Source organism: Camelus ferus, chromosome 13 (genome assembly GCF_009834535.1).
Source record: "Camelus ferus isolate YT-003-E chromosome 13, BCGSAC_Cfer_1.0, whole genome shotgun sequence".
Classification (NCBI taxonomy): domain Eukaryota; kingdom Metazoa; phylum Chordata; class Mammalia; order Artiodactyla; family Camelidae; genus Camelus; species Camelus ferus.
Genome location: NC_045708.1, coordinates 18,173,255 through 18,201,232, shown reverse-complemented (window position 1 = coordinate 18,201,232; position 27,978 = coordinate 18,173,255). Strand labels below are relative to the sequence as shown.

The following is a 27,978-nucleotide window of genomic DNA, read 5'->3' as shown; positions in this document are numbered from 1 at the left end:
AGTCCACTTAACTTGCTTCCTGCACTCAACTCTCCTCTCTGTAAGGTCAAAGCCTGTATCTTGTGTACTGTTGAATCCCCAGGGCCCAACATAGTAGATTCCAACCTGTTTTTGAATGAATAAATGATAGCACATTGCTGCCTGTATCCACCTTCTATTAGGAAGGGGGAGTTAATGAGGTTGCAGATAATTAATGGTCAGAATATTATATGGATCCATTTAATCCTAATTCTGAAATTGAATGCTCTTGCCCATTTTGCAGAAGAAAGAAGACTTGGAACCAGGTGGCCAAGGCCCAAGAACTTTCCCTGGTATGAGAGCAATAGAGTCCCCATGTTGAAGCAGAAATCATTTGATCAAAGTCTTTCATTTTATAAATGGCAGAACTGAGACCATAGAGAATAGAGTGACTTCTCACATGTACACACACACACACACACACACACACACACACACACACCATTCCTCATGAGGCCTTGAAGCTTTGTGGTCCCAAAATACAGAAAAGGAGTCAGACAAAAGAGGAAAATTACCTACTATTTATTTGGCCATATCCTCTGCCCTACCCTCTACCATACTGTGCTGCCTGATCCCACCCTTGGAAGAGTTCCAGAGATGAGAAGGGAAGGTGGGATGGGGAAGCACTGCCTAAGGCTCAGGGGCCACATTCCTTGCCAGACAGTAGTTGGGTCACACATGGATTCCACCTTCACCCCCAACCTCTCTGGTCCCTAACAAGAGGACAGCCATGCCTCTCTATCAATCTTCCTCCACCCCACTCTTGCCTCAGACAACTAAACTAAAGGCTAAGAGTTAGAGTTGGGGAAGTGTCTGTGCAGGATTTTACCCCAGCATCCAGCCTATCACCATCACAAGAAAGCTGGCCATCCAGGCTCCTGCAGGAAAGAAAGAAATGAATATACAACTGGATTAGGTGGCTTTGAGAGCCTGAGAAACGTTTTTAGTCTTAGATACTCCACTTTGAGGATTATTTAGAAAAACATGCATTCTTTCAACAAAGATTTCCTGGGACTGTGCCAGTCCTTCTGTTAGACTAGGGGTTGAGATGCATGGAGATACAGAGATGAATTCTCTAGATCACTGTGGGCCTCACTCGATCCCCCAACTTGTTGTTGCCTTCCTAGCCTTATCTCTTGAAATTTCAACCCCTATTCTAAATCACTTCTGGATAGCCTCAGGTTCTGATGAAGGATAAAACTCTGACTATGACAACCAAGCAACAACCTCACAATGACAACTCTGCCATATACTGCTAAGGAAGCTAAGCCTTAGGGTAACTGACTTCTCCCAGGTCACGTATTGTTGAGCAGAGACAGGATCCAAGACCAGCACCTGCCAGAAGCCAGTGTGCACCCCCAGACCCTAATGCAACCTCAGAATTTCCTCACAGCAATCCCTGTGTACCAACTTGCCAAAGTCCTGCTGCTGGAGGCACTGCGCTCTGAAACCACAAAGGAAGAAAGACATCTTAAGGAGGCATTCCGAAATTACAAGGCCAGCACACTGCCATCATTTCAAGATTGGGCAAAAGGTGACCCCTTGATGAAGCAGGGACTCAGAAGGATGTGATGATGAGCCTTCTGACTGTAATAAGAACAGTCTTACGAAGAAGATAGGCTTTCCTGTGAGGATCGGAGCTTTGGAATGTTGTCACAAGATAGAAAGAAGGGAGAGACTGTTCAGACAAGCAAGAGGATTTACAAAAGCAGGCTGGCACAGAGACAAAGAGACTGGGAGAAGAGTGATCTGGTGTGGCAGGAAAGATGAGAATGGGAGGAGAGAAGTCCCTCTGGGACTGGGTGAAGGGAGACCACTCCAGAGCAAAGAAGGAGCCGAGGAGGATATGGGCTTGGGGAAGATATGGTTGAACTGAAGAAGGAGTCTATGGATACTAGGTAGGAGGGAGCTCAGTGAAGGGTCGGGATCTCGGAGGAGATCAGTGGGAGGATCTAGAAGAGGAGTCAGGGAGACCCCCAAATGGTCCAGTTACCACTAAATCGGATGGGCCCGAACACCTTCCGGCCGGCGTCGCTCTCCAGGCCCTTCCAAACTGACATCTCCCAAGCTAGATTCACCCCAGGAGGACTCTTCTGACTACAGGTCTGCGTGGACACAGCAGAAGGGTAGCGAGGTCCTTCCCTGCCTCAGCCTGGACAGGCCTTTGCCTGAGACCCCCAGGTAAACCCAGAGAGTCCACGAAAATCCTGCCCTTTAGGTCAATCCTCAGGTCCCCGACCTGCCCTCGGCCCCGCCCCCGGAAGGATAGACCAATCCCCAGCACGGCCATCCTTCAGGCTCCTCCTTAGTCCCGCCCCCAGGAAGAGGGCTCTACTGGGAGTCCCGCTCCCCAGCGCGCCAACCAGTGCCGCCGGGCAGAGGGTGCGTAGGCTGCCGGGAGCCCAGGGCTGCCCCACTCGCTGGCTGACACGGGCGTCCCGCCCACTTGTCGCACAGGGTCACTCGGCCGTGCAGGTAGAGCTGGTCGAGAAGCGGAACAGGTTGAAGGCCAGAGTCACCTCCAGAGAGGCCCCGTTGGCCCGCAGGCCCCAGAGCAGCCGGTTACTGACTGGGCAGCTGTGGGGAGAGGCGGCGTCACCCACTGTTAGGAGCTCCCAGCAAACACTCATTTCCCCTATTTTGTTTGTCCTGTGTAGGTGTAGATGCTGGGTCTCGTACTGAGAATTTACATGCGTTATTTCATTTCATCCTCACGTCAATCCTAGGAGAACGACAATAATTTTATCTTTTTCTTTCTCCCTCTCTCTTTTTCTTTCTTTCTCTTTTTAATTCTCTTTTTCCTCCTTCTTCCCTTGCTTCCTCTCTTTCTCTTTCTCTCTTCCTTTTTTCTTTTTACATTTTTTCTCTCCTGTCTTTTCCTTTCTTCTCCTTCCCCTCTTACTTCTCACTATTATTATTTTGATGGTGTAGTCGTAGTAAATCATGACAAGATGACCTTGTATTTTTCTTTTCTTTATTTTTGCTAAGGCTCTCTCTTTTTAGTAAAAGAACCTGGGCATAGTTTATCAGTGATCATGTATTAGCAATAACTGCTCCAAATTTAAAAAGGAAACCTCAGTTACTGGTGGCAAAGTCTGGTAGACATAGAGTTATAAGCTCAAGAATTTGGACACAATGGCCTCAACTGTCCACGCTATTGTCATGGTGACTTTTTTTGAGATGACAATAACCTAAATGTAACCCCTTACTATAGTATAACTGATCATACTTGGATAGGCCTATGGTGTAGAGTCCTCAGGCAGAAAGAAATTCTTATGATACACAGGCTCCATTCTAGGTACTTGGGAAAATGAGGGAATGTGAGCAAACAAAACAGACCAAACGTCCTATTCTTCTGTGGGTGAGAGGAGACAGACAATAAATAACAATAAAGAAAAGTAAATAATCTCATGTAATATAGTGTATAGTAGGAGATGATAAGTAGATAGAAGAAAGAAACAGGGATCTAGTGGAGGATAGTTGCAATTTTAAATAGCATGGATGGGGTAGGCTTCATTGAAATGGGGACATTTTAGCAAAGACTTGAAGGAGATGAGAATTTTCCATATGGGTATCAGGGAGTTGAGGATTCCAGGAAGAGAAAACAGCCAATGTAAAAGCCTAAGGGACAGCAAATTACCTTCCCACTTAGATACCTGTCCACACGGATGCTACCTCTCATGGGCATTAAGGAATCACCTCTCTGAACTCTGTCTCTTGTACTTCCCAAAGCCCATTTAGTCTTTTTAATCCTGCGGTTTTTATTCCAGGGCTCAAGTTTACCATCAATAAATCCTTTCTAGCTTCCCCCTTGATGGTGCCTTTCCTTTTTAAAGATGAGGACACTGAGACTCAGAGAGGTTAAGGAGATTACCCAAGTTTCTTCAGGTAGCAGCCTGAAGTGTCCACCCATACCCTTAATCACTAGGTTCTATTTTCTCCTGACAAAGGAAGAATTGCATGCTAGGATGGATTTGGTGATATTTCAGAATCTGGACTCTGGAACATGAGTAGACCAGCACTATGTCCTTAAACTAGTCATTTAAACTCTGAACCCTCTGCAATCCCCTCTAATCTGTAAAGTGGGGGATATAACACTCCACAGGGTTGTTTTCAGGAATAAATGAGGTAATGAATGATTCACTGTGCTTTATGAAGGCTTGTTAATGTTGATGAACCCAGCTCTTCTCCTAGACCATGAGCTGTTGAGGGTGAAGGTTTGGCCCAACACTTAGCAGGGTCTGTCACTTACCAGTTATGTGAACTGAGCCGAAGTTTCTCCATCTATAAAATAGGAATGAGAACATCACTATCCCATACAGTGTTTTGTGAGGCTTAAGTGTGTTAATACATGTGAAGTGATTTGAACAATGCCTGGCATGGAGTAAATGTCAAAATTATTACATAGTGTATATCACCCGTAAATGTTAGTTTCATTTTTGTTTTTTACTTTCATTATTGTAGGCCCTCAATAATTGAGGAAAGAATAAAAGGAATGAATGTCATTAATTGGCTGTAATCTTGGACTGGCCATAATCTCCCTATGCCTTAATTTATTCATCTGAAAATGGGAATGATAATAATACTTGTATTTATTCAACAAATATTCACTCAGCACTTATTTTCTCCCAGCATTTAAATGCACCACGGATATAGAGAAGAATGACAGAATCTGTGCTCACAGGTACAAAAGCACCCAGTACAAGCTATAGTCCAAGAGCTAGTCTGGCATTGAAAGAAGGTTACCAGGGCCCAACAGATACTCACCTCTCTTTCACAAAGTGGTACCTGGCCTTAACAGCACCTGTCCTGGAGACATGAGCTGGCAAAGACCACATTGGCTACCAGGGCAAATCTGTCTGGATCACTGCTTGTGGCTCTGAGGACCACGTAGAGAGGCTTGCCAAGGGGAGCTGGTCTGTTCTCAAGTGGAGATGAGAGCTGGGGGTCTGTGAAGATGCTCAGGATGACAATGGTGTCCCCAGTGCCTGGAAAATAGATGGTGATGTATCTGGAGAGGGACAGAAATGAGACACTTACCACAAAACCCTAGAGGGAGGGGCATCATTCTCCTTCTGCCTTGCACCCAATGTCACTGAGCACTGGTAGCCATAGAGAACTAGGGGAGGGGAGGAGAAAATCTGCTAATCTTCCTCCTGGACCTCCTAAAAAGTGAGGGGCCACCTCATAGATCCCCTGACCTAGGACCCTTGAAGCCATCCAAGCCATCCTACCTCAAGGTAAGTTACATAAACAACTCATAATGCATTACTTTATAGAGCATCTTTTTCTTTCACGAGAATACTCTGAGTCTCAATCTAAGAGGTCCCTACGACTGGTGGGTGGGCATGGCGGGGAGCCAACATCCTGAGGGTGCTGAGTCCTTTTGCCTGGATTATAGGTAGCAATGGGAACTTGAGAGCCTCCACAGCAACCAATCCGAGAGGCAGCTGATAGAAAAGAACTCACAGGAAGGAGACCACTGGGTAGGGGTGAGTCTGGCTGACATTCACCACCAGAGGGTACGTGCAGCTGAAGCTAAGCGTTGTGTAGTCAGTATTGGTGAGGTTAGGGAGGACCTGCAGAAACTTCATCCAGAGAATAAAGGGCGTGGCTATTGTTGGTCTAGAAAAAAAACAAGGAGGCAGCCATTACCCTCAGATCTCCACCTTCTCCCATTCTCATTGGCTGTAAGTTGTTTATTTAAATAAAAATAATGGTTAAAGTTTACTGAGCATGGGTGGTATTCCAGGCACTGTGGCCTGATCACAACTCTCTGTAGAGGGTTCTGTTATTAGTCCCATTTTACAGAAGAGTAAACTGAGGCTTAGAAAATTTAAAAATTTGCCAAAGCAAGTAACAGAACCAGAATTCAATGTCTCTCTGATCCCAGAGCCCACGTTCTTCACCTCTGTGCTGGGGAGTCTCAAATTTCAATGTGCATTTTAAAATCACTTGGAAAAAATGAATAAAAGAATCACTGTGAGGCCTGTTAAAATTACCAGGTCCTAGTCCCTATCCCAATATTTGGATTATCTTTTTGATATTTCATTGTTTCCATAGGATTTTTTAAAAACAATCAAAATAATTTGTTTTGTTGCTATAAATCAAACATTTTATTAAAAAGAACACTGACAAGAGAATTCCAGGGGCAGAGCCATGGACTTAGCTATTGCAGGTTGAAACTTCCAACTCTGTTTCATGACCTAAGCAAGAGATCCCATGAATCTCTGGGTGGCAGAGCTGGAGATAACAGAAGACCCTGGAGGAACTATATCATCAAGCCCAGGAAGCTGCAGAGCCTCTTCAAAGGGGCTTTAAAGCCGTCCTATGTGTTGGGGAAAAGCTGACCCCAGCAGGGCATTCTTCCTCCTCCCCATTCAGTCAGAGCTGCCTTGCTTTTATATATTTATTTTTAATTTGGCTTTTATGTAAAATCCCTTCTAAGAAAAGGAGATGGCAGCACAGTGAGCAGTTAGGAGCACAAACCAGCTCTGTTAATAACTAGCTGTGTGACTTGGGAAAATCCCTCAGATTCTCTGCGCCTTAGATTACTTATCTGTAAATGGGAACATCACATGATCATTGTGAAGATTTATTGAGATAGTACGTGAAGAAAAGATTTTGACCCACAGTACATGGCACATGGGAAGAAATCAATAAATATTGGTTCTGGTTATGGTAGTTATTATTTTAAAGGATTCTGTGGCTGACAAGTTTGGAAACCAATTTCCCAGTCCATCAAACATGGTGACCATTTATAAGGGCATTCCAAACCTAATGAGATACAACATGGACTCTTCCTCCCCAAAAGACTGGTCTGATGGCTAGAACTTGACTCCATTGCAGAGAATTATTCCTTAGTCAAATGGAAATAAAGTGACAACAAGTACCAACATATTCATTTCCCAGTCCCTCCCCTGAAACATGCATAGGCCCCAGCTTCTTATCAGGTGGCCCCTCCCAGCTTGCTCACAAAGGGGCGGAGTCCGCAAGTACCCTCCTTCTTCTCCACCACAAAGACCTGGACACTGCGACCCTCCTCTGTCTTTCTGACACTGGAGCATCCTGAAATGACGCCTTCCTCCAGCACCCAGTGGTGAGTCTTCAGGAAGCAGCTGCTCAGGACCACCTCAATTTTCTGCTGCTGGCAGTGCAGGGCCACCAACACCCTGGGTAGTTCTGTAGGAGGACAACAGCCAGAGCAGAGGCCTCCTGAGTTTCCTAGGATGATGCCATGGGCAGGGGTACTAGGTCTTATCTGGGTGGAGGAGACACTGTGGGGATATTAGCCCGACCCACGATGACTCCCTTAAACAAAGACTCTGCCTCACAAGAGGTGAGACGCCTCTGCCATAATTGCCCTGGGGGCCCCTTATCCCTGGCCTTAGCTGGTCCACTCAAAATCTCTTTCCCAGGAACTGAGCCTGGAAGGAGGCGATAGAAAGCTTGAGAGTTGTGAGGCAGCCATCTTTTGCCACGTAGGCTGAGAGACGGGAAAAACCAGTGTATGGAGAGAGGAACAAGGTACAGAAGGGGAGAAGGTAAGGGGAGGGGACTCCTTGCTTTTGACCACATTCAGTTCCAAGTCCCAGTCCCTGGAGAACCTGGCTGGAGCCTGCCCTCGGGCTTCATGAGATGCCCTTATAATAAATTCCTTTGTTTCTCTTTCAGCAGCCCCTTTGGTTTCTGTTACTTGCCTTGCAAGATTATTTTTGGAGATACTAATTTGTTTTGTTCTTTGATTTCCTTCCCATTTCAAAAGGTAGTCTGGGCCTTGGGGGAGTTTTGAGGGCCCTAAACTGCTTGAAATCGGTGGCTCATTCTTTCTTGTCCTAAACTCCTGAAGAGACAGCGTTGAGGGATGGGAGGGAGGGAGCACCTTTGAGAGCCATGAGGGAGAGGGGTCAGAGTCTTCAAATCCTCTTCAGTAATTCTTAGTCTCATGAGTCAACAAATTTTTTGTTTCATGTTTTCAATTTTTAAAATTACTTACTTAATTAATTTGCTCCAGTCAATTAGCGTCGATTTTCTGCCCCTGGCACCACCCAGTGCCCTGATACGTGCCTTGTACCAGTGCTTTTGGGTGATGAAGGAGAAACTAATACTTAACCCTTCCCTTCTTTCTAGGCCTGCTCTTTCTGTATTTTCTGTTGAAGTTGGGATGAACCACTTACAGTTAGTCATTAAAAAATAAAACATTATGGAAATATTAGTGTAAAACATTTCTGTAGACTGAATGTTTGCGTCCTCCCCAAAATCCATGTGTTAAATCCTAACACCCAATGTGATGGTATGAGGAGGTGGGGCCTAGGGGAGGTGATTAGGTCATGAGGGTGGAGCCCTCCTGAATGAGACTAGTGCCCTTATAAAAGACCCCAGGGAGCTCCCTTGCCCCTTCCATTATGTGAGGACACACCAAGAGGACAGCTGTGTATGAACCAGAATGTGGGCCCTCACAAGATACCAAACCTCCTGGTGCCTTGGTCTTGGACTTCCAGCCTCCAGAAATGTGAGAGAGGTTTCTGTTGTTCGTAAGACACCTAGCACATGGTATTTTGTTATAGCAGCCTGAACTAAAACAAATTCATATGTCCAGCTACCTTTCCTCTTGCTAGAAATCACCTCTACCCAGATGGACTCTTTAGATGTCAGTGTCTGACCAAACCTCACCGGCCCTCCCATACCCTTTGGACGTGCGTTTGTCTGGGCCTTCACAGAGTTGTGGAGGGTTCTTTGCTGTTCAGATACAAGTTTCTCAGACTTACTTGAGTGGGCATAGTAGCTGTCATTGTACATGCAAACTCCCCCATCAGCTGGGTACTCAACCAAAGCGCAGACTCTTGCTCCCAGACTACTGCTCTTGTTGTGCTTAGGGGAGGTTTGATTGGCCCCAGTCATGGCCGAGGATTCTCTTGTCCCCAAGTTGCTGGGGTTAAGGGCTGTTGAATGAGCAGCTGTTGTCTCAGGTGACTGGGTCATTATAGTGCCAGCACTGGGGGCTGATTCCACCGGCTGGGAAGGTGTTTGTTTGATGGTGTTCTGATGGCTTTCCGACAGCACGCTCATTGTGCAGGCTGTTGTTGGACTTGGTGGTGCAGCTGCAGTTACCCCTTCCTGAGCCCCAGATGTGTTTGTTCCAAGAAGAGTTACCCCTAGGGTGGTTGTGTTTAGTGAAGTGGTATGGGTAACTGCACTGGTTGTCACAAGTGAAGATTCTTTCACATCAGTGATTTTGTTTGATGTTGTTGGGGGTATCATTGTAGCTAACTTCTCAGAGACAGTGATTGTCGTGGACCCTGATGAAGTAACATCCTTGCCTGGTATGTTTGGTGCTACTGGAGCTATGATTGTGGCTGGCTTTGGAGAGTCAGCAGACACTGATGAGCCCAATCCATTGACTCTGGAGCTTGATGCTAATGGGGCTGCAGTTGGAGCACTCTGATTCTGTTTTGAGCTGTTAGCTGAAGTGGCCATGCTGGATGAGGCTGTGCTTCTGGATGTCCCTCCCTGGTCCTTCAATATAGACATCATCATGGAATCTGACAGTTCTGTGCCCTTGGAAGTTGTGGTGGTAGAAGTATTTGATCTCTTCTCCTGAGTCTCATGTACTGGGGTTATCTGCTGCTGGCTCGTGGTGAAGTGGGAGAAGTAGCTGGTGTTATATGCTTCTGGGACTCAGACGTTGCTGTCCTGCTGGTGGTCAGTGAGGTGTTGGATGGAAGTGCAGGGACATTGTCTCTCTCGTTGTTGTATGAAGCTGAAATTGTGGATAAACGCGCCACAGTTCCCAGGGTCACAGAGTTGTTTGTGGAGGTTATCGTAGCTGACCCCCCAGGTTGTCATAATGCCTATAAAACAAACAAAAAGAAACCAATACACCTGTCTCCTCCACCAATGCACTGTTGTCCTCAGATGTTCTCACTTACCAAGTATCCTTATTGGAAGATTCAATAAAAATATCCTTGTTAACTGCATTATTACTGGCTTGCATTCATTTATGCACTAGCTCTGTGCTAATAGATCTCAGCTGGTGCATGTCAGGGAGAGGGAATTTAACTGGTTCTGGCAAGTATGTCTCATTCCGCTCAAGGACTATTCTGGAAACAGAGTCAGCAAAAGATGGAAATCTATTATTGCACTCAATCTTTGATTTCTTGATACCTTTTTTGATGTGAGTTTCTTACTGCACTGTGATCCCAATATTTAAAGATATACAATTTTTTGTACAATGTGACCCCTAATTCCAAGCCAAGTGCTTCATTTAGTGCATTAGCACTCAAATATATTTCTGACATCTTTCAGTTTTTCACCTTGTCTGAGTAAGGGGCTGCTTCAATGCAAAAGCCTTGATGCATTGAATCCTCACATCCATCCCAAGGTAAGGACTATTATTTCTACTTATTACATGAAGAAACTGAGGCTCAGGCAGGTGAAGTCATCTGTGCAAGGTCACACAGCCAGGAAGTGGCATCACTGCATTTGAAACCAGATCCATCAGTTCCCGGATGTCAATGTCTTCCCAGCACGCTGCACTGCCTCACAAAAATATAACTTCATTCTCATGGCTGAGCCAGCTACTCTCTCTACACGGAAAGGCACAAATCAGCTACACTGAGCTGGATCCCTTAGAAACCTTTTCTTTTCCCCTGGGCAATGGGCAGAAATAGGTCCATCACCTGATGCCTCACCACTTAATGGCAGTTGTCAAAGGACTAATTCAGAAAACTGGAGGTGACCCAGTCCAGTTGATGGGCTTGTCCTTTCCACAGCCTAGCTCTGAAGAGGCACTGACCCTTCTCCCAACCCCTTCCCCCATCTGGCTTCTGCTTCTTCCACCTGACCCCTACTTTCTTCTAGACCTGTGTGGAGCTATGGGGTCACAATAGGGCAGGAGAGCTGGCCACGATACATGGAAAGATTATGGGAAATCTAGACCCTAGACCTGGCTCTACTACTGACTTGCTGTGTAATCTTGGGGAAGACGTCACCCCTCTTAGTGTGTCCATGTCCCCCTCAGCACAGTGAGGGACTCAGGCTTAATATTGCAGGAGTCTTCTAAACTCTAGTAATCCATGGATCTGTCTGCAACAAAATTCTAGGCTGAAAGGAACAGATGTCTTGTTACAGAGGTCTCGAGTTTTTATTTGCAGGAAGAGATGTTTCCATTGGATTTGATTTTATGTTTTACCCATGTGGTTCACCAGTTGTCCCTGCCGCCTTATGAAAAAATCCATCCTTTCCCCACTGATCGATTTGTCATGTTGTCTGTCATTACGCATCCAGACCGATTTCCCTGCTCTTTCATTCCGTTGGTTCACTTGTCTATTGCTGCACCAACACCACATTATCTTATTATCTTACTGTTACTTTAATGTAAGTCTCAGTATCTGGTAGAGTGAGTCTCCCATCTTGCTCTTCAAAATTTATCTTGGTTTTTGTTCTTCCTTACTTATATGTATTAGAATCCACTAATCAACTTCTATAAAAAAACCATGTTGGGATTTTGACTGGAAGTGTGTCACAATAAGATGTTTGGTGAGAATTGACACTTATATGATATTGGGGTCTCCTGCCCATAGCAACTCCTTTGAGAAGCAATGGAGTGCGACCTGGACTCTAAAGTCAGACCTGGAACAGAATCCCAGCTCTGCGTTGAGGGGACAAATCACTTCATGTCTCTGAGCCTCAGTTTCCTCAACTGTAAAACAGCAACGATGACAGTACCCACCTCACTGACGGTCATGAGAATTAAATGAGATAATGCATATGAAGCACTTAGCACAGTGCTGAGCATATAAGTAGAACCTGCTATTGGTAATGATTATCCCCTTCTTCGCCTCTTATTAAAATTGGTGCTTTGCCAAGGATACTCCTGTCCTTGGAAAATGTCATGACTCATGGGATTGCTGAGACATGCAATTTCTTGCCTTCTTCCAATATCTTCCCCCTTACTGACCTAAGAGCTCAGGATCCAGGGCTGCACTCCTACACTGGGCTCAGTGAGGCGCTGGAGTAGGGCAGGGGAGGGCAGCAGTGGTCCAAGCCCCTGGGCCCTCAGTTCTGGGCCAGATTGAGAGGGAATTAGCCTTTTGAAACCTTGAGCTATTGGCCCAGCCCCAGTGGAAAGGACAGACAGAAAAGGGGATACAGCTGAGATGACAGACAAAATGGAGGGAGTGGACAGAAAAAGACAGTATCCTGGATGAGGATGGATGGGTAAAGCCAGAAACTCCTTAGAGTTCATGCCATCATGTTTCTGCCTCTAAACTCATTGGTGCCCCAAGCCTTTCAGACAATCTAGGGGTGGGGTGAAGGATAGCTGTGCTCACATTATAAGATCCTCCTGGGCACACTGCCTGATCTTCCACCACTTTCTTCCCCTCCCTGGTGAGCCAGAAGAAGGTCTGTGAGAGCCCCCAGAGAAGGATGGATGGAAAGAGTGTATGTGGATACTCACCAGGCAGACTGAGGGCTCCATCTTCAATAAATAGCAGCAGCAGCAGCAGCAGCAGCAGCAGCAGCAGCAGCAGCAGCAGCAGCAGCAGCAGCAGCAGCAGCAGCAAAAGCCACTGGCTGCCCATTGTTCTGCTGGTTGATGGTCCTGGAAGGTCCTGGGAAGGGGTTCTGGCTGGAACAGGGGAACAGACAGCAGCTCCAAGCAGTGAGGCACTGCTGGCACTGGTGCCACCTCTCACCTGTCTGCTGAATGTACCACCCCATCCCCAGTTGTCCAGATTCCTTCCCAGCAGGCCCCAGGGGGCTTTGCAGGGCTGGAACCAGTGCTGGTGGGAAGGGATGGAGGGTGGAGTTTCCCATCAGCTGCAATCAGTGGGTCTCTGGGGACTCCCATTTCAGATGGTGAATATCCCCAAGGTCTCTAATTGTTAGTCTTTGCTGAACAGCTGGGCCTTCCAGCCTTCCCTTCCCCTCACCCAACATCAGGGAACCTGAGTCTCAGCCATAGGGCTGATCTCTTCAGTCTCCCAACTCTGGGGGCTGAGATCTTGCCATTTGATTTTAGAGCTGGTGATCAATCTTATCTTCTCCCCATTGCACAGATGGGGAAAATGAGGCCCAGTGACTTGCCCAAGGACAGGAACCCTCCAAGGAAGCTGTTGGTAGTGCCCAGGACTGTTCACAGCTTCCTCAGACTCTGCATTGCCTGCCTCAGGAACCTGCTGTGGCTCTCAATGGTCTTTGGTGTGAAGGTTCTGAAGAGGTCTCACAGGTCCCAAGTTCTCCACCAGATTTCATTCACCTGACTCTCAAATTCCTCCTGCTGTCTTCCAGGAAGCTTCAGTGCTCTTCTCCAGAGAGCCTGCCAGGATCCACACTTTGCCCAGTCATTCTTCTTTTGTCCCAGGATGGAGCTTCCTGTACATGCATGACTTGAAAAATGGTGACCCCATCAGACTAGAACTCCTCAGAATGAGGACTGGTCTCTACCTCCAAACAGAGAGAGGGGGTAGAGCTGTCTCCTTCAACAGAGAGCCATTTCCAACCATAAGACCCAGGCTTTCACCCCCAGAATTTAGGACCCCAAGGACAGGAACTAGATCTCTATCACTAAAGTCAGAAATTTTCAGGGTGTGGATTCTCTCTCCCACTAGACTGGAAGCTCTGGAGGACAGCCGGTGACTCTCCCATCGGATATCAGGCTTTTGAGGGGCAAGGTTGCCCCAAGGGCTTAGAGAGATCCACCAGTCACACACATTGATCCCAACTCAAAACTTTATTGTCAACACACAGATACCTGGCCACACTGACCTCACCTTTTTCTTCTTGCTGCTTGGGCCACTTAGACCCCACCTAACTCTGGTCTGGCAAGGGACCAGGGATGCCCATCCTTAGGACCCCGGCTGCCTTGGTCAACACCCCCTTCTGTGCTCATCCTTGCTGTAGGGCTCCCACTCTCATCCAGCATCCTTCTCCAACCTGGCTCCTCTGGACCTGGGGTTCACAGGCACAAGCCCTGGAGATGCCGCCCCCTTTACATCCCTAGGCATCTGCCTAGGTATAAGGGAGAGGTTGGGCTCAGGCCAGGCTGTGCCAAGTCATGCTAGTGATGCAGGGAGATGCAGCAGTTGGGTGTGTGTGCTCATGCCCCTTGGCTCCAATCCTGCGCTCTCAGCGGCTGGTCTTATGTTTGTTAAGGAGTAAATTTGTGTTGGATTCCTGAACCTGCAAACAAGAGGTCTTGTCAATCCCCCAACCCTGACATGGCAGATGCACTCTTACTCCCTTCCTCCGGCTTCAACAGCTGCCCATTGAGGCTTCCCAGGGAAGTTTTTCATGTCTAACTCTAGCCTGCCTAGTCTCTTCTCTGAGCGTGGGAGCCCAGGCTGTGGACATTCACAACGCTCCCAGTCAGATGGTGTGGGAAGCAGAGAAAGAACCTAATGTGGGAGTGTGTCCTTTTTCTCCCTAGAATCTTCCTCCCTCAGGAGGAGGCTGCTTTTATGCACCCTAGACAGGACCTGAGGATCCTATGACCCCAGTGGGAATAAGTATCTGCCATTAAGCAGGCAATCAGTAGCTCAAGCCCCACTAATAAAGTGTGGTTTTGAGGGCACCTAAAACCCAGACGGCTCAGTAGGTGGAACCCTACAGGAGGGGCAGGGCCTCCTGGAGAAGGCAAGGTTGGAACCTAACCGGACTGGCGGTGACTGCTGGGGTGCTTGGTAATCTAGAGGGTGGACCAGATCTTGGAACAGACAGAAACCTTGGCTAATGGGGCAGAGGCTGAACTGGGCAGGGTGGTCGGATGAGCAGTGATTGGGTAGGAAAGGGAAGCTGGGAAGCCGCACATTTTCCCTGTTTTTTTTTTTTTTAATTGGAGGTTGTGATATATACTATTTTCTTATTTATTTATTTAAAATTTAATAAACCCTTAATAACAAAGTTATACATATGCTATTTTTAAAAGTCAACCAGTCAAACAAAAACTGTAATAAAAATAGCAGCCACCTGCCCCAGCCTTCCTCACTTGGATTTCTGCTCTATAGACATAACCAATTTGAACTATTACCTATTTCTCATGGAATACATGGCTATATTCCTAAACCATATATTCTTGCCTCCTCGCCATTTCAGAACCTCTGAGATCTTTGAGTCTTTCTTATTCTAAGGGGTATATAGAATAATGGAGATCCCTTTAATTGGTGACATCTGAAATTTGATAACTTTCTTGATTTTATTTTTCAAATCTAGGTATTATTTGTTAATTTTGTCTCTCATGACTAACCTTTTCCCTGGTGATGAGCGCGGTGATTAAGTCTTGCTGGATGTCCATGGAGGACACGCTCTCTGACAGGCTCCAGGACACGTACCTGTGCTTCAGCTCCTCCTCCAGCTCCTGGTTGAAGCGGATGGAGTGTACCTCGTTCACTATCCTGAAGGGGGAGAGGTAAATGCGTCCCAGGGGTGGGGGTTGGGGGGCAGCCCTCCCATGTCTTCCCTGGTGACCACTCCTCTTCGCCCTCCTGCTTTACTCTGATAGAGACCCAGACTGAGGCTCGAGGCTCCTGTGAGGTGGGAGAACCTGGGAAGTCTGGATTCCAGCTCCTCCACCGAAAGGCTGGGGAAACTTGGGCAAGTCACTTAACCTCTCTGGGCACCAGGGTCTGCATTATAAAATGATGAGGGCATGAGGCCAGAAGAATCTGAGGCTCCACTCAGCCCTGACTCATGAGACTTGGGGGTACCCCCAGTACCCGCCCTACGTGTTGAGCTCATCTCGGATCTCCTTGTACTGCATCTGGTTCTCCTGTATTGCCTCGAGCATCAAGCAAAAGTTGTCGCATGTGTTTTCCGAGAGGTTCGACAGGGGGCCCCGCACAAGCGGCTCCTGGGAGACACCAGGCTTCTCCAAACGGGCGACCACACAGTGCACCAGTGACAGCTGGTTATTCCAGATTCCCTCGCCATCACCTGTCTGGGGAGGGGGAAATGGAGAGGGGAGGACAGCACAGCTGGTACTTCCTCTCCCCTGGCCCCTTCCTGCTTGGCTTTCGGGAGGGTGACACTCAGGACAGCAGGGTTCTAATGTCTCTCATTTCAGCTCCAACCAATATTAGCCTCCCTACTTTGCTGTGGGACCTCACCTCCAAATGCCAAGCCTATCCTACACCTCTTTAGAAATTGATAACCTGTTTTCAAAACTTACCCCCTCCCTCATGTCACTCCTAATAAATCCTACCCAGCAAACTTCTGAAGCCCCGTCTAGTCTCAAGTCACAGCCCACAACCCTCAACACTGGGTAACACTCCATCCTATACTCCCCAGCCTTTTAGAATTTCTATCCCTGAATGAATAAAACTGTAGCTAACATTTACTGAGCTCTTAATATATGCCAAGTGCTATTCATTTATCCATGAAATTCTCAAAATAGACCTATAAAGTAAGTACTATTGTTATTTCCATTTTATAGGAGAAGAAATTGAGGCTTGGATTGACTAAATGCCCTAAGGTCACCCAGCTGCTCAGTTTTGAGTTGCCATAGAACTAGACATCTAGGACCTCCACATCCCATCCAAAGCCCCAGCTGGAGAATTGACACTCAAGATGGGGGATCTGCCCCCAGGTCTCAGGCTTTGCTTTCTCCAGACCCTCAAGTGTATGAGTGTGCACGTGAGTGCGCACGCACGCACACACACACACACACACACACACACACACACACAGCCACACTCAAGTCAGCATTCATATACACTCTCCCTCTTCCCCCCTCTGCCTTCCCCGTCTCACTCACCTCACTGAAGGCTATTTGACGCTGCTGCCCCTGCTCTCCTGCCTTCATCATTTGCTCCAGATTGGTGGTTACCACGACGACCAACAGGTTGATGCCAATGAAGGCACCAATGGTGATGAAGATGGCAAAGTAGATGGCGCCCCCAATCTCCATTGCATACTCCCTTTTCTCCATCCTGGAGATGGTAGTCAGGGGCCCTATCACCTCCTTGGCCCTTTGGGCCTCCATTTCCTCATCTATGAGATGGGGAAATTATCTCAAGGCCTACTGGGACTTCTGTGCCTCACTGCTGTTGTGCAGATCTAATGCCTTACTCCTAATAATCCCTGCAGCTGCTCTTTACTGAGCACCAGCTGTACTGCCAGGCAGTGGGCGGTCCTCAAGCCAGCCCTGCAAGGTGGGGATTTGTACATCAGCATTATCAAGTTTAATCTATTGGTAATACTCTTTATTTATGTTGTTCTAATTATACAAAGTAATTCAAGCTCATTATAGAAAGATCAGAAGAAAAATATTACAGGAAAAAAAAGCCCATCCACTGTTAATACCTGTTTTAAATCTCCCATAAAATATTTTCCCAAATAATAGTTTTCTCTCTCTTTCTTGCTGTGGTGTGTCTGTGTGTGTGTGTTTGTGTGTGTATATCATGCCAGTCTCTGCTAATCCTCATGGCAATCCATGACACAGTTAATACTGTATTATAATCCTCAATTGATGGATGAGGAAACTGAGGCTCAGAAGGTTGCATGACTAGTGCGGTGGAGCAAAGACTTAAAAGCCCAGCCCACTTTTATTGCACACTCTATAATTTCCCCACTGCCTGCATCATAATGAGAAATGAGTGCAGAAGCCCCTTACCAACTGGGCTTCTACTCTCACACAAAGAAGATAAAAGGAAATCAGTCAGGGGAGTGGACTGGAAACAAATAGTGTTTAGACTTAATGGGAAAGAGGTAAAGACCAGAACCCAGGTAGCCATCTGTGGCCAAAAATGACCTTGGGCAGTGGTTCTCAGAGTGAATAAAATGAAACCCTAAGTTCCCAGGAGTCCAGGCAGCCTGGGGGCTCCAGTGCAGCTGGGAGGCTGCCCTGGAAACCCCAGTGCAACCACCGACCTGCTCCCTTGCCCAAGGCCTAGCTGTCCAACTGTTTAGTACAATGGAAGAAATCTCCAAAACAGGCCTGCAATGGGATCTTGAATGGGTGGGGTTTCAAGGGGAAGGGGCTTAAAATAGACTATAAACCCACAGACCCCAGCTCCAGGGAGTCTCCTTTTCTCCAGTTAAAACCCCAGGAACCCCCCTCCTGCTGGACGGTCTTCATCTCAAACCCTGGAGCTGCAGTCTCATTGAGAGCCCTTCTCCCTCCCCAGTCAGCTTTTTGACCCCTGGGAGCCCCAGTCCCTGCCTTGCTTGGCTGAGCTGGGCTTCCCCCACAAAGCCCATGGGCACTTACTGAAAATCACTGTAGATGTCCACCCAGCCATCCTGGGTGATGCAGATAAAGAGGGTATACAGGGCAACTTGCATGTTCTGGAAATGCATGGGCACGAACGCACCAAAGAGAGTGACCCCAAATACAGAGAACACCTGTCAGAGAGACCAGAGACCGCCCAGACTTCACCCAAGGGCACTAGAGATAGGACATGAAAACAGTTGCCGAGGGAACCACAGAGACTCAGGACCATTGCCTCTCTTCTTCTCCAGGCACACCTGCATCCCTAGTGACCCACAGGCCTGTCCAGGGAAAGGGAGCTACTGGTGGGGGAGGGCACTGACCAGCATGAAGAAGAGGATGAGGGCCATGATATTGGCCATGTCGGGCACTGACTGCAGGATGACGCGGACGATCCGGCCCAGGGGCTCCACCGCCATGCAGACATGCACCAGACGAAGCACCCTGTGGCAGAGCCTCTGAGGAGCGCCCCTTGGCCCTTCCCAGACCCCTCCTCCTCACCATCCCTCCCCACCCAGAAAGGTAGGGCTGATCCCACCTGCTAACAATCTGTTGTCTCTTTCCCAGGGCAGGTCCCTTATTTTCTCCAAGTTCCCTGCTTACCTGAGGGTGTAGGTGATAGAGATATTATTGAGTTCATGAATGAAGAATCCCAGGAGCAAGATAAAGATGATAAGGAAGTTGAGGATGTTCCAGCCATCCTGGGGAGTGGGCCAGCCCCAGCAGGGTCTGTCAGGCCCTGCCCATGGGGACTTCATGGGTCTGCCCTCCCTATACCCCAGGGATGGGGGCATCAGTGGCCTTTTCAGAGAAGGGCCAGTCATAGGCCATCCACCACTGTTACTCATCCTGCTGTGGCCCCAAACATGCCATAAAACATGCATGCGCTCACTGTCTCACATACGTGTCAACAGCCATGTGCAGTCCCTGAAACACACAATGGAGTCTCTCAAACACACACAGTCAGTTCCTAAGCTGAGCACCCACCTTGGCTAGTACACTACTGACAATGGCCTTGCCCTGCAGTCAGGTGACCTGAAAGTGTCTGGATGCTCCAGTTTTGTGTAACGCACACTCCCATTAATAATAAGATGAAAATAAATACTGGGGGGAGAGAGATAGCTCAGTGGTAGAACACATGCTTAGTAAGCATGAGGTCCTGGGTTCAATCCCCAGTACCTCCATTAAAAAATGTTAAAAATTTAAAAAATTAAACTGATAAAAACATTAAGGAGCAGTGCTTCCACAGCCAGCTCAGAGGTGATCTAGCTCTCACTGTAGAAGAAAGAAAGACACATTTTGCAAGCCCTTTGTCCAATACAGCACAAACTCCTTTAGGATGGGGATGAAGAAAAGAGACTCACAGGTATGAAAAATTCAAGCACAGCCACCACAGAGAAGAATTTGTTGTAAGAAATGATCTCTACTTACCTTTGACCAGTGATCCCACTTCTAGAAATCCAACTCACATAAACTCTGGTACACGTACAAAATGACATTTGAAGGAGGCTGAAGACAACTAAAGTGTCCAGCAATCGACTGGGACATGGTTGAATACACTACTGCACATTCATTCAATGGGATACAGTGTAGAATAGAAAGAAAATGAGAAAGATCTCTATGTACTGATAGCAAAAGACCCATTAAGTGACGAAAGTAAAGTGCAGAACAGTGTCTACAGTATGCCACTGTTAGGAAAGGGAGGACTAAAAATAATACATATTTGCTTATGATTGCAAAATAAACACTAGGAGGATAAACAAGAGACTATAAATAACAAAGATTATCTGAAGAGGGTGGGGGTGGGGGGAGATGAAGGGACAGGAGTGGAAGCAAGAATTCTGTCTGTGCCTTTCAATATAATTTTGAACAATATGTAGCTGCATTAAATATTCAAAAAGAAAACCATTTTAATGGACAAAAATGGCCCTAAGTTTACTGGACAGTCCAATAATAAACACAAGCCCTCCTGGTGTCTCACTTTCAGAGTGTCGGTACCTGATCACAGACACAAGGAGACACAAGTCTGTCTAAGATCCATCCCTCTATCCATTCAGCTTTAAGCTTCTACTATATGCTACACCTTGAATCAGATCCTGAAGACAGAGGATTCCTGCCCTGCTAGGCTCACAGACTGTTTTGAAGGAAGTGGATAGACAGCACACTTTAACTCCAGGTGAGAGGTAAGTACACAGTATTAGGGGGTCACAGAGCAACAACTAACCTAGCCTGAGAGAGACAGGAAGACTGCCTGGAAGAGAAGACACCTGAATGAATCTTAAGCTGTAAGTAGGAGTAAAGCAAGTGAATGAGCAGCAGGGAGCTTTCATAGACCAGGGGTCAGCATGGACAAAGACATGAAGGTGAGAAACAGCAGAGTGTGTGTGTGTGTGTGTGTGTGTGTGTGTGCGTGTGTGTGTGCGTGTGCGCACGCGCACAGGCGTGTGTGCATGTATATATCAGGGAAATGCCACTACAAGCAGCTTGATGTAGCTGGAACACCCAAGGGTGAGGCCAAGAGTGATGAGGCTGCAAAAGTAAGCAAGGGCCACATCACGGAAGACCTTAAACACAATAAGACATTTAGACCTGATCCTATAAGCAACAGGGAGCCACTGCAGTAATTTAAGGGCACTTTGTCCTGGGCCTTGGGAAAATCACTTTGATGGCAGGTCGGGTACACCGGAAGCCATAGCAACATCCTGGTGAGAGAAGACAAGGCAAGAGCTAGTGGGGGTAGCAGAGATGGCGAGGCAGCGAGAAATCTGAGAAATATTTAGGTGGTGAAATAGTAATTAATAGATTGTGGAGATAAGGAGGAGGGAGGAGCCACATGAGGGCAGTGGAAAAGGGAGAGCTGGGGGCAAAACTTTGGGGAACCCCATGTGGCTGGGTGATATTTGAGATATTAACTTGCAGATTTTCTTCCCTTCCCTACATTCTCCCTTTCCCTCCCCTTGGCTTCCCTTTCTGTCTGCCCATTCAACAGGGAGCAGTCTTTGTACACTGGTACCAGGGGAGGGGATGGGGGTAGGGAGGAAGGCAGCAGAAACAGCCTCTAACAAGCCCTGGCATTTGGTACTAGGAGCCTGGCCCCAGATGAAGGTTACGGTTTGGGACATTGGTTCTGGAGGGTGATTTTGCCCTCCAGAGGACATTTGGCTATGTCTGGTTACATTTTTGATGTCACAACCAGGAAGGTGCGCTAATGACATCTGGTGGGTAGAAGCCAGGAATGCTGCCAAACATCCTACAATGCACAGGACAATCCTCCACAACAAAGAATTATCCAGGCCAAAACGTCAACAATGCTGAAGCTGAGAAGCCTTATCCTTGAGGGGATGAGCAGAGTGGCTTGAAGAAACACAAGATACTCAGGCTGGCTCCAGTTCTCCTATGCTAACAAAACGCTTAGCCTTGAAAGTGCAAGCCCTCCTAACCACTGCTGAAAGAAATCTCAGGTCTACATGAAGGAAGAAATGCTGTCTCTTATGAAAATCTCTGATACAAGATCTTGTGGTAGCTCACAGTGAAAAAAAAATGTGACAATGAATATATGTATGTTCATGTATAACTGAAAAATTGTGCTCTACATTGGAATTTGACAGCACATTGTAAAATGACTATAACTCAGTAAAAAAATGTTTTAAAGAAAAAAAGAAAAAGAAAATGTCTGCAAATATCCTATAACAAGTTCTGAAAAAGTGGTGCATTGAAATGTACACAAAAAGCATGGTGCCTCCTTCCCAAAAAAAGCAGCATGGTGCCTATTCTCGTCTCCACTGTGGAGACATGCAAACATGAACCATCCTGTTCTATTATCTGTTAATAAACATCCTCTCAAGTGCTGTTTTCACAAAGCAGTCTTTAAGACATGCGGACTTCAGAAATACTGTTCTAGGTTCTACACTCTGTGTTCTATGAAGTGACACCTCTAACTCCTGGAAAGCTTGTAGTTCTAATTGGTTGTCCTGGTAATGTATGTATGTATTTGTTTACTTAAATGGAGGTACTGGAGATTGAACCCAGAACCTGGGGCATGCTAAGGATGTGCTCTACCACTGAGCTATACGTGCCCCCCATGGTATTTAAATGATGCTTCCCTTTTATGAAAGGTATAAAGTTTCCTTTAAAGCCTCTTTTTGCACATGCTCAAAGGCAAGAGAAATCCCTTGACTCTAGAAGTCCTGTTTGAGTTTTTATCTAATTTTATGTAATGTTTAGATCTGTTCCCACCCAGATGGCTTTTTGATACTCTCCAGAACAGGGGTCAGCAAACTACAGCCCAACAGCCAAATCTGGCCAGCAGCCCTTTTTTTGTGAGACTCTCAGGCTTAGAATGATTTTTATATTTTTAAATGGTTGAAGGGAAATCAAAAGAAGAACAATATCTTGTGATGTGAAATTTATATAAAGTTCAAATTTCTGTGTCCACAAATAAATTTTATTTGGAACACAGCCACGCTCATTCGTCTAAGTACTGTCTATGGCTGCTTTTGTGCTCCCACAGCAGAAGTGAGTGCTTGCAACAGACACTGGATGGCCCACAAAGCTGGCCCTTGTGAAAATTAATAAAAGGAAACCTCACTACAGTGGATTCGGTGGGCCAGAAGAGGGAGCTCTCACACAGTTATCACTAGATGTCAATTACAGGAAGAATTGTCAGTTTCAGCCCCAACCTCAGCAGAAGAATCATCAACAGGAAACAATTATCAGTTACAGGCCCCAACAGGAAAAGAGGTACACTCCATTTCCTGCAAGAAATCAGCTATTCCAGCATCCCAGCCAATGAGAAACCATCATCACCTTGAACTCTCATTTTTCTCCAATGAACTTTAGTTCAAAACAACCCCTCCCACCTTCCTCCTTTTTCTCCATAAAATATCGTTCTTTGTTTGTTGGACTTGCCTATTGCTTTTGCTGTAGCTTGCTTGTCCTGAATTGCAATTCCTCTGCTATTTCCAAATAAACCCATTTTTGCTAGTAAAATAATTGTTTTATTTTTAAGGTCAATACCCTTCACAGAAAATCTTTGCTGATTCCTGCTCTTGAACTCTGTAAATTAAGATGGATACTCTCGATTGCATTTCTCAGATAATGAAATCAAGGTTTTCCCAAGATCACAGAACTGCAGAAGTCTGGATCAGGTGTTGGAACCCAGGAGGCTGCACTACTAGTACAAGAGTTACTTTCTGCCGTGTCACAGACACCTCACAAGTAGTCAGTCTCTCTCTCTGCATGCACACACACACACACACCCCTCAGTTTATAGGGTCAGGTGTGCAGGGGTAAGGCCTAGGCGGAGTGCAGTCCCTAAGGAGGAATAGAGGTGATGGCAGGAAGGGCCCAGGATCTCACCTTCCAGAAAATCCAGAAGCCATTTAACCAGCCAAGGAGAAGCTCAAAGATAAGGGTGGTCAACACAATGTCATCTATGGTAGAGAACAACTCATAGTGTTTCTACATGGAAGACAGAGAAAAAGAAGGGCAGAGAGGTCAGTGGAGTGGGGCCTGGGCAAGGTGAGGGAGAAGGGATGTTTGCAGGGGGGGTGGGGAAGGCCTGGATTCCTGCTGTTCTTCATCCTTAGCATCTTTGTAGCCCCCTTTAGAGCACACCTTCCATGTATGTACCAGGCATTGTGCTAAGGCCGCAAATGTATTATTTCATCTTACCATTACCATTGTGCCTATACAGTAGGTTTTATATTCCCATCTTACACTTGAGGAATCAGAGAGGTGCCCAAGGTCAGACAGCTAGTGATAAGGATTGTTGTCTGACTACAAACCTTTGCTCCTAACCTCTAGAGTAGGAAAAGGAAGGTGGAGGAAAGGCAGAATAGACTCCAGGATTGGGAAGAAAAGTCCTGGCCCTTGAGATGGAGGACACCAAGACCCATCCTTGCTCTCTGGTTGTCTCAACCATTCCTGCTGCTCCAGTTCCCAAATCCCTCAGGCCAGGCCTGACCAAACTCCTGGGTATCCTCCCCCACTCATGAGTCCAAAACACGTTCCCTGGGTAGCTGGATTGATGGATGGATGACTCTGAATTCTGTTTAAAATCCAACTCACTTTCACCCAATCTCCCATTAAGCTGTGACCCTGCTATAGTTTGTGACATGAACAGCCCTCAGCCCTGACTGCACACTGGCAGTTACCAAAGTTACCTGGACTCCTCCTTTTCTTCACCTTCATGGCCCAAAGACAGTGTCTCAAGTCTCACAGCCACACGTGGAAGCCTCCTGCTCCCCACACCTTGCCACCACCCCCATCCACTGGCCAATGTGAGGCTGGACAGAGCTCCTTTAACTCAGATGGGAGCTAAAGATCATGGATTCCCTGCCTGTTCCAAATTCCCAAAGGGTATCATGGGCCATGGATGTCTGCCTATAAGGAAGGGCTTTCTTTCCCCTTTTCTGTCCCTTCATCTCCACTCTGCTGGTCACTGGAGGCAATAGGCTCTCCTCACTATTTATTGAAAGAGCTTCCCAAATGTCCCCCTGTCTTCTTTAAATCATGAGCATCTATGGCTAAATCAGAGTTGCCTTCTCCACCCACAAACTTTCCATGGTTCTCTATGGCCTACAGGATAAGGTTCAAAACCAGCCTGGCATTCACAGGCTTCTAGGATTTGACCTTTATGAGCCCATATCCTATATCAGGGTTTTTAGCATTTTTGACTAGGACTCAACATAAATTTATTTTACATTTTACATCATAATGCTGGCTTGCCCTCTCCCTCCCCGCTCTCTCTTTTGTTCATGTGCACACATGCACGCACACACACAATTTCTATTCTTTTTCATTCTCTTTCATTCTACATAAAAATGCTGGTATCTGCGCTCTGAAATGATTTCATGATCCACTGATAGGTTGCAATCTTCCCACTAGTGTACTCATTCTGCAAACCTTGGCAATTAGGTGTCTGCTTCCACCACATCAGAGGCAGCTCTTGTCAAGGTCACAAGAGCTAAATCCAAGGGATGCTTCATGGTCCTTATTGTGCCTTGTCTCCCAGCAACCTCTGACCCTGCGCCCCTTCCTTGATAGTGCACCTGGGGTTCCTCTGTGCCCCTGGCCACTCCTCCTCAGTATCCTTTGCACCTCTCCTCTATTTTCTGCTCTCTATGTGGAGACACTCCTCAGAGCTCTGTCTTGGCTTTCTGTTCACTTAACACTCTCTCCCAGGCAACCTCATCCATCCCTTTAGCTTTGGCAACCATTCACCTAGATACTGGTCACTCTCAGGTTGCCACCTCTACCCCAGTGCTCTTTGTGGTGCTTCAGATTTCATCACCAGCAACTCATTAACATCTCTGTGTGGATATTGCATGGGTACATCAAACACTACAGAACTCAAACTGACCTCAGTGTCCTCCCCAAACCTGCTCTCCCTATGTCCCCACGTCCCAACAAACAGCACCATCCCAACACAGTTGCTTGAGTCAGAAACATAACTTCCTGCTCTCCCTTTTCCTCCATGTGTGAGACAATGACCAATGTTAAAGTAACTTGTAGTAAGTGCTCGCTAAGGGTTCGCTATAAAGAAAATCAATCAGGAAGGCCTATGGATCTGACTCCTAGTGAATTTCAAATGCATGTAACCTCTTTCCCTCCACTGCCATTGTCCCCATCCAAGCCCCATCATCTTTCACCTGAGCATCTGCAACATGTCCTGCTTGCTCCATATTCCCCCATTCTCAGTCTCTTCCTTCCACAGTCCACACTGTGGCAGCCAATGTAAGTTTTCTAAAATACATTTCTAGTCATGTAACTTTCATACTTTAAACTTTGGCTTTTCAATGATGTAGGATAAAGCCCAATCCTCCTTAACATTACTTAACATTACTGGACTCATCAGTCACCACCTTGGATGTTTAAAAAATATTGATTTTCAATAGCATTCATGTATGTGGTATACTCCTCATCCATCAAGGATAAGACTCAAGTCATAGTGGACTTCAAGCCGGACACACAGAACTCACTTCTATGCTGTTTCTTTCTGCCCAAAACACTCCTCCCCACCTCTCTGCCTGGCCAGCTCCTACTCATTCTTTTCTCTCAGCTTAAATGTCCCTTTCTACAGGAAGACTTCCCTGACTCCCCCAGATTAGGCCCAATGCCTCCTTTGAGCCTCTACATACTCTGTGACACCCAGGCACTCGTAATTACATGTTTGTACCTGTCTGTGACAGAACTGGGTCTGTTGTGTCTGTTCCTGGAACCCTGGCACTGAGTGCAGTGTCCAGTGCAGAGTGATTCTCTCTCAGTGACTATTGAGTAAAATGGGATACCCTTCCCCATGAGGCACCCATTTGCCTTCCTCTGCTCACACTGTCTTTCTCTTGCCCTTCCTCTGCAAATCCAATGCATTTATCAAAGCTGGGCCCCCTCTACCATGAAGTCTTTCTTGATCTCTAGACCCCTGGAAGAGGGTCTAGAGACCCTCTTGAAGAGCATCCAATCCAACCATCATGAACAGATGAGGAGTCTGAGGCCCAGAAAGGGAAGTGCCTTGCCCAGGCCCCTGTTAGATAAGCAGGGGCAGAGGTCAGGCTGGAGTCCCACCTGGCCAAGGATGGAGTTGGTGCGGAGAGCGATGGTGATGGCGTTGATCACCAGCAACATGGCCAGCAGCAGCTGGAAGGCCGAGTGTCGGAGCAGCTGCTTGACATACATGTGAGTGATGAATTCCTGCATGTCCCAGGCATCCTGGGAGAGGGCGGGGGACCTTCCTTCAGGCAGGCATCACCATAGGAGGCCTCTGCCTGGACATTTGCTCTCAGTGAATGGGAACCTTTGGGGGCCACTCTAGGGGAAAGATTGCCTGAGAAGGAATTATGGGATGGGGGCATCAGTGTAGAGGTCACAACCTAAATGGCCACTAAAAGTGAGTCACTTCTGGGGGATCTTTGTTGGGGTCATTGCAAGGCAGACTCTTTTGGACTCTCTGCTGGGGAGTCACTGTCATTATATAGGGACTCCTGTGAGGGGCACAGCCAGGAGGTTACTAATATACCATAGGGGGTGGGGTCACAGGTGCAGAAGGGTCACTGTAGGGGTGAGGATTGCTGCAGGCCCCCCCATGGGCTGCAGCCCCTTAAGCTTGTCCCTACCTTTTTGCTAGTGATGTCTCGGCGGTTGATGAAACCCTGCTCCTCTGGCCGGTTGTAGGGCTCATGAACAGCCCTCTGCAAGGGTGTGGGGAGGGCCCATCAGTACATCCACTGCCCTCTTGGACCCAGGATGGTCCTCCAGTGCCCCACCCCACCCCAGGATGCCCAGCTGGGGCAGTGGAGCCAGGTAGGGGCTGCCTACCATGTAGTTCAAAGGTTTGATATTGCTGGTGTCTGTCCAATGCTGCCACCACATCCTTTGGTTATCTGCCATAGTTGCTCAGTCTACCCCCACTCGTCAAAGAAACTTCATTCTAAGCGGTCCTGCTCCCCTCGCAGTGATATCATAGAGGACTCTGTGACCTCTGTCTGCATTCCACCAAGGAATTCCCATACTAAGAGAAGTTCCTCCCACTGCCTCCCCTCCATACCCCACAGATAAGGCCAGACACCATGGGGCTGGGTAGGGTCAGAGGTCAGAGGTTGATGAGAGCAGGTTACGTCTCCTGTGCAGCCTGATTGGAGACACAGGGGTATGTCCTTGCTCTGCATCGAGGAGCTGGAGGTGAGACTAGGCCAGGGAGAGAAGAGAAAGGTATTTCTTTCTTGGGCCTTCCTAGCAGACCTCAGCCTGCACCC

At 47.2% G+C, this 27,978-nt stretch overlaps 2 protein-coding genes across 5 annotated transcripts; both read right to left on the bottom strand.

Moving 5' to 3' along the window:
• Positions 1–535: 535 nt before the first annotated feature.
• Positions 536–12,558, bottom strand: LOC116668310 (putative GPI-anchored protein pfl2). Of its 4 annotated transcripts, none has more exons than XM_032495563.1 (7): positions 12,479–12,558; positions 8,787–9,869; positions 6,995–7,200; positions 5,488–5,643; positions 4,786–5,029; positions 4,271–4,302; positions 536–896 (listed from the first exon to the last, which is right to left on the bottom strand). In XM_032495563.1, the coding sequence occupies exons 2-4, from the start codon at positions 9,553–9,555 to the stop codon at positions 5,587–5,589; spliced, it is 1,032 nt and encodes a 343-aa protein (XP_032351454.1). In that variant the 5' UTR covers positions 9,556–9,869; positions 12,479–12,558; the 3' UTR covers positions 536–896; positions 4,271–4,302; positions 4,786–5,029; positions 5,488–5,586. The 4 variants fall into 4 exon arrangements, with proteins under 4 accessions (XP_032351454.1, XP_032351455.1, XP_032351456.1 ...); XM_032495564.1 differs by having other exon boundaries at positions 4,786–5,006; XM_032495565.1 differs by having other exon boundaries at positions 7,018–7,200.
• Positions 12,557–27,613, bottom strand: CATSPER4 (cation channel sperm associated 4). Its single transcript, XM_006189493.3, has 11 exons — positions 27,542–27,613; positions 27,340–27,414; positions 26,792–26,935; positions 23,585–23,686; positions 18,830–18,927; positions 18,550–18,670; positions 18,227–18,360; positions 16,772–16,946; positions 15,744–15,955; positions 15,266–15,413; positions 12,557–14,202 (listed from the first exon to the last, which is right to left on the bottom strand). The coding sequence occupies exons 1-11, from the start codon at positions 27,611–27,613 to the stop codon at positions 14,149–14,151; spliced, it is 1,335 nt and encodes a 444-aa protein (XP_006189555.1). The 3' UTR covers positions 12,557–14,148.
• Between the last annotated feature and the right edge of the window lie 365 nt (positions 27,614–27,978).